Consider the following 6961-nt stretch of genomic DNA (forward strand, 5'->3'; position numbering starts at 1 on the left):
GTATGTATGGATCACTTGGGTTGTTACCAACATCTGGTGAAAATTTCATGTCATTAGCACCTCTAGTAATATATTTACTGAGAAAAATGGTGACGAGTTAAATACTTATTTTACCCGCCGTCTCTGAGCCCAGACAGAAACACAAGCAGTCTGCCGACAGCGGAACAATGGATTTCACTGTTTACATGTTGGGTGTTTATCAGTGGTGTAATCACGCCTGCAGGGTTACATGATGCCGTCCTCTTTCATTTCATTTTTAGCATCAGCCTGGAATCTCCAGTCACTGTTTGCCTTTTAAGAGACGCAGTTTGCTGGAAGACAAATGGACTCGTTTAGGTTGGAGCTGGGAGGCTCGGAGGAATCTTTTACTGCATCACATGTACATATGTGAACGCTTAAATATATATATATATAAATCAAACATTACCTCCAGATCAAGGCAGCAAATGAAGCAAATCTGTAACTCACACCTACTTTGCACTCTGGTTATCCATCTGAGTGGAAGCTAGTGAGACTTTCCCAACATGCAAAGACACAATTAACACGATGTTTCCAACTGACTGGACCTGCAGGACTTAGTGAAAAACACTTCATGAAGACCTCTGAATGTTTTAAGCAGAGCAAAAGGGGTTTCTGCAGTTCTAATGTTGCTTATGTTTAGCTTCAGCTGACCCTAATTTGTTTTAATTACACCATGTAAATCAATAGGATGCATTTATTAACTTCCACTCTTATCCTTCATCATTTACTTTCACTGTGAAAAGCCTCGGCATAATTGTAATTGATTGCAACGCAAGAGCATTAAATCACATTTCCGAGAAAATTATTAGGTTGAACACTTGTAACGCATTAATAGGGAATAAATTGAGAGAAAAGATGAATGCATTTATCCCCCTGGTTGCTTCACTAATCAGCATTCAGCTGTGTGCAGCCACCATAGCTAAACTTTGATATATTGTATTATTGAAGAAGAGAGAAGCACTGAGAGACCCATAAAATCTGCAGGCGATGGGAGCTGAGACAGATTTCTCATAATAGTAATTATAGATTTGGCAGCTATGAAATACAATATGTTTCATAGAACGTGACACAATTAATAACAGCAGCCCCCATAGAGACCAGGCTCATCCAGGCTGCAGCCGCTTTAAGATTATCTTTTTTTAGATATACGTACACCGACGATGCAGCTAATGGTTACACATGTTCAAGTTTAGTGCAAAGCAAAAGAAGAACAAGTGGAACATGAAATATTGATGCTGTAGTTCACCTGAGGAAGCCAGCCTCTAATTGGATTTACTGAACTTTGGATCGGAGCCATATAATGGAACAGTAGACTTTTAATTAAACAAAGCTGAATTTATTTAGCTTTTCATTCAACGTGTTTTTGGTAGCAATGGAAAACTAGAAGCACTGGGAGAGTGCAAACCTCCACCAAGACCAATTTCCTCCATCCTGTAAGAGTTAATGTGCAAAAGCAGAGATGGAAACACATTTGCTGAATAAGTTCTGACGTAGTGAACATTTAAGCAGCAGTATGCACGAGGTTTCTTCTGGTGGAGTCCAATGTGAAAAAAAAAGTCAGACTGGTCACCTGACGTTATTCATGGTCAAACTGGTGTGGGATTAAGCTCCTAAGTTTTCATCAGTCACATTTCACCATGTAAAACATCTGTTTTATCCCCTTGTTTGAGTTTGTAATGGTTTGACTCTCTTTATAAAGTGCTTCCTGGCTCCCCCCGTCTCCAAACTTTGAGGCCCGGCAGCTCTCTGTTTACAAGCCTAGTAGAGACAAACTGTTCTGATTGGTTGTTTCGGAAGTGTGGTGTGTTTGAGGAAATGGGAAAAATAGGTTTCATGGTGCAGTCACGCACTTCCTGGTCACAAAATGTTCTGTAAAAGTGCATATCATGGCCAAAATTATTCATCATTAAATCTGGTTTTAACATTACTTTTATAAAGTTTGAAGTCCGTGCTGTCCAATCCAGCTCACTGTTTTTTACTGAAGCCCTGTGAAAGCATCACAGCTTTGCCGATTTCAGAGTGTTAAAAGAAAAAAAAAATCCTGTATCCGCATCGTTATCCGGAGCATCACCAAAATGTAATGGTGTTCCTTGGCTCAGTACCCACCTGTGGTAAAAACGTCATGATAATCTGTCCACAAGTTTTTGAGTAATGTTGTCCACAGACAGACAGACATACGCAACAGAAAACATTACCTCGCCCTTGGTGGAGGTAATTATAATCTAGAGCTGGGCGATATGTTCTAAATTTTATATCACGATATTTTCAACATTTTCACCGGTTTCACGGTATTTGACGGTTTTTTCTTTTCATCACAGCTCAGCTGATAATAAAATGTACAAACCCTGCTTATTGACTTTTTTTCTTTTACTTGTACCTCTGTGTCTCTGTTTCCCTCCTCTGTGTCTTTTCTCTGACTGGTGGTTGGAGACAGTAGTGATGCATTTTGGTCCAGTCGTGAAGGAGGAGGGTTAAGAAAAGATTATGATCGGGTTTATTGTTTTATGTTATTTATTAAAGCTTATCAGCACGACTCACCTTGCACACCAGTCAATTCCAACTCCACTACGAACTACTTCCTGTGGGCTTTTCACAATAGAACCACGTTAAGTCTCCATCAGCATAACGTCTCCATATTAACTAACCACGTTAAATCTAACTGTGCACGTCACTGAGGAGGTGTTTACTACATTCAGCGACAGTGAAAACGGGATGATTTTTTAAACGTCAGTCAATATAAGCAGCGGAATCGCCACCCGCTGCTGCAACTAGCTGCTCCAAACATTAGCATGCTAACGCACATAGCGGTGCAGCAAGGAAAAATGTCCCCCGGGAAACAACAGTTCWCTGGCGGCCGCGACGAAACGTTCCGCTATTTAAACCGGAATGTCCGGTATTCAAAAAATTCATATCATAACAAAAATAAAAACCGGAATTCGGTACAAAACGGTATACCGCCCAGCACTATTTTAAACTACAGGTTAGTCCAATAAGCAGGAATCTTTATGCCATTTCCTACAAAAAATATTTCTATAGAGCTTTGTTCTTTTTTAAATCCTTTTTTTTAAACCAGCATGTTTCCTGTTCAGGGCCCAGAAGTGATTGTGTGAAACTTCAGCTACACTTTAATCAACAACCGTCACAGAAACACACTTTCACACTCACACCTACGCACAGTTTAACCTAACACGTATGCTGTTGGGCTGTAAGAAGAAACTAGTGTGTCTGATCTGACAGAGCTTTTGATTAAAGCTGGTATCCCAGCAAGATTTAAGCTACTGGAATATAATCTGAGTTATAAACAGCTGTTTATAACAGATGTGATGTTAAACACTACGAGGAACAGTTTGTCTATGACCTGCATGTGGTGCTTTTTAATGAATAAATTATTAAACCACGAACAGCTGCAGAATCCTTTGAAGCCATCCTCAGAAATAAATAAATTAAAAATACCTGAATTTGTATTTTTTATACTTTTCAAAACATTTAACTGTACACTCTTATTGTACAGCACTTTGGTTATCCCTGCAGTTTTTAAAACCTGTTATAGAAATAAAGTTGATTGATTGATCTTTGAGGCTTTCACGGGCCACATTTGGCCCGCGGGCCTTCAGTTTGACATATATGATTTTGTACAGTGCTAAAACATGCACAACTCTTGATTATGTTTGTGTTGTTTAGCACTAAAGTAGCATCACATCTGCTGACAGTGTGCACAAAAGCAAAAGGTGAATTTATAAAATGGCATTTTGTTATCTTCACACACTGGTAGAGAAAACAGTAAGAAGTTTTATCTGCTGATTAAATATATTTCGAACTCAACCCTCGACCTTAAAAGAAGCGGAAACAGTGAGCTCAGGCTCTGCTGGGAGGCAGCTGACTGCATAAAATACAAATAAATAAGGAAACAAATTTCACTCCAGCGTTACTCTTAAAAATATTTTGACGCATCGTGTGTTTTTAATTGCAACGTCTCTCGTTTCTCACTCAACCAACACTGATATGATCCCACACAGATAGTTTAACGCTGAATCAAACGGCAGAACCGCTCGTTGTCTGAGTGCAGCACAAATCTTTTTTTAATTCATATTATATCGTTTTAAATTGGACTGTTACAGTCGTGATGATATCTCTTTTTTCCTCAGGACAAGTGGGTCCAAACCCATCTTCCCTCCTCGTCGTTTTTACTCGAGTGCCATCCTGAGATGAAGCAGGACACGCAGTCAGAGGTGAGGACACGCCGCAGTTATTATTCGCTCTTTCTGACAGTTAACCCGGGGGGAAATCTGAGCCCACAGAGTTATTACAGCACTGGAGGGAAGAACGACTCCTCCACCTGCTGCTGGTCCCACATGTGTGCAGGGTGGGCAGAAAACAAAGCAAGAAATCTTTAAAAGGGGCTCATAATATTGGTAATATATATATTTATATATCATTTTTTTTTACTAAACTTGTTAAACAGGAAAAGTCTCCTTATATGAGCTAAAGTGTCTCCTCAGGTGCTGCTTGGACGTTTAAATGAGTCGAGGCTAAAAAGAAACACGACGTGCGGCTCGGAGGAAATAAAGTGTTTTTAAATGAGATTCTCACGGCTGTTACTGTGGTCGTCCACCAGTATGATCTCTTTGAGGAGGTGGGCCGGCGTCCTCTGGATTACGGTGTGGACGGAGCGCAACAGAACGGACAGGGCTTCGTTGACAAAGATGAAGATTACGCTGAGCTGAGGGAGGTCTGATGAGTACGACATGTTTTTGCATCTGAAAGGACAAAGAAATAGAAAGAATAGATTTCAAGTTTTTTTTTTTTTAAAGAAAAAACAAAAACGTCCGCATCACATCCAACTGTCTGAAAATTATGGAAGAGGATGAGGGCCTCAGAGCAAAAAAATAAAAATAAAATTTCTCGAAATTTGATTTTTCTCAGAATTTGATTTCAATCTCAGAATCAGGAAAAAGTCAACGTTCTGAATCTTTTCTTAGAAATCTCAAAATTCTGACTTTTTTCTCAGAATTAGGACTTTAATAACAAAATTAGGAAACATAATTCTGACTTTTTTCTCAGAACTTCAAAGTCAGGATTAGGAAAAAGTTAGAATTCTGACCTTTTTCTCAGAACCTTGACTTTTTTTTCTCAGAATCAGGAAAAGGTCAAAATTCAATTTTTTCTCAGAATTCTGACTTTTTTCACAGAATCTTGAATTTTTTCTCAGAATCAGGAAAAAGTCAAAATTCGATTTTTTTCTCAGATTTTTTACTTTTTTTCTCAGAATTCTGACTTTTTTATTAGAATTAGGAAAAAATTCAGACATTTTTCTCAGAAATTATTTTTTCTCAGAATCAGGAAAAAGTCAAAATTCTGAATTTTTTTCTCAGAATTTTGACTTTTTTCTCAGAATCAGAGAAAAAAAATTCAGAATTCTGTTATTAAATTTAGAACTCAGGAAAAAAAACTTTGCTGTGTGACCTGAATCCTTTTCCATATAAAATCCCTCCAGAACACACATCAATAGCTTGATATGGATGGATGGATGGATGGATGGATGGATGGATGGATAGGTAGATGGATGGATGGATGGATGGATGGATGGATGGATGGATGGATGGATGGACAGAAGACTGACCCGTCGGGTCGTAGGTCTGGAATGGGCCTGGTCAGGGATATGCGGTCACTCAGGTAGCCGTTGTATCCATAGTAACGAAACTTTTTGAGTGCGACTCTTCTGCTCTCGGGGCCGAGGTCGTGACCCCAGTGGTTGAACAGCGAGGGGGCGGAGTCTGAGGCAGAGTCTGATGAAGATGCTGCATCTTCACCATCCTTCTGAGGGGCATCTGTGGACAGAAGACGGGAGACACTGAGCATTTTGAGACTAAATATATCGTTTAAGTAATTTTTTAAGACCTATTGTTGAGCCCAAGCATCAAGTCTGTGGTCATCAGAAGAAACCAGTTTYCTGAAGGATGGAGGAATAAAGTGAGCAACATGAGAACAAGAGAATAAAACCTGCATGTGATTTGAGATAAATGGCATTTTTTATTATCATTACAAATGTTTCTTTGTGCAGAGGTGGACAAAATCCACTAACATGAGCGATGGAATATTTCTTGTTTTAATAAACATGGAAGCTTTTTGTTTGGTGTTAGATGTGCAGCACCGAGCTGTTCTTCATGTGTGACAGTAAACAATGAGAACAGGAATAAAGATGCTTAAGGGCTCAATAAAAACAGCCCTGTTGGAAACAAATCCATTTTTATATTTTTTTGTTTGTTTAAATTACAGCGTGAACACAAAGTGTCAGTCTGCAGTTGTTCCTGTGGCTGCAGGCAGAATGGAGCCTGAATCTGTGCAGAGTTTAAACACAGATCAGTTTTTCAGCTTCTGACAGTCAAATATCCAGGATCTGAGAAAAGTCTGCAAACTTTAACCAAACCATCATCCATCCATCCGTACATCCATCCATCCATCCAACATCCATCTGTCCATCCATCCATCCGTACATCCATCCATCTGTCCATCCATCCATCCATCTGTCCATCCATCCATCCGTACATCCATCCATCTGTCCATCCATCCATCCATCCATACATCCGTACATCCATACATCCATCCATTCAACCATCCACACATCCATTCAACCATCCATCCATCCATCTGTCCATCCATCCATCCATCCGTCCATCCGTACATCCATACATCCATCCATTCAACCATTCAACCATCCATCCATCCATCTGTCCATCCATCCATCCGTACATCCATCCATCTGTCCATCCATCCATCCATCCGTCCATCCATACATCCATACATCCATCCATTCAACCATCCACACATCCATTCAACCATCCATACATACATCTGTCCATCCAACCATCCATCTGTCCATCCATCCATCCATCCGTCCATCCATACATCCATACATCCATCCATTCAACCATCCACACAT

General features: G+C 39.7%; 1 protein-coding gene across 1 annotated transcript in view; it reads right to left on the reverse strand.

The window, feature by feature from the left end:
* LOC106535964 (polypeptide N-acetylgalactosaminyltransferase 18) overlaps window positions 1-6961 on the reverse strand; it is a gene marked incomplete at its 5' end in the record, with an annotated part of 198638 nt that overhangs the window by 73341 nt on the left and 118336 nt on the right. The window contains 2 exon segments of the mRNA XM_014033117.1: window positions 4612-4778; window positions 5642-5849. Coding sequence (XP_013888571.1) covers window positions 4612-4778; window positions 5642-5849 — 375 coding nt within the window.

Source organism: Austrofundulus limnaeus, unplaced genomic scaffold (assembly GCF_001266775.1).
Source record: "Austrofundulus limnaeus strain Quisiro unplaced genomic scaffold, Austrofundulus_limnaeus-1.0 Scaffold7, whole genome shotgun sequence".
Lineage (NCBI taxonomy): Eukaryota > Metazoa > Chordata > Actinopteri > Cyprinodontiformes > Rivulidae > Austrofundulus > Austrofundulus limnaeus.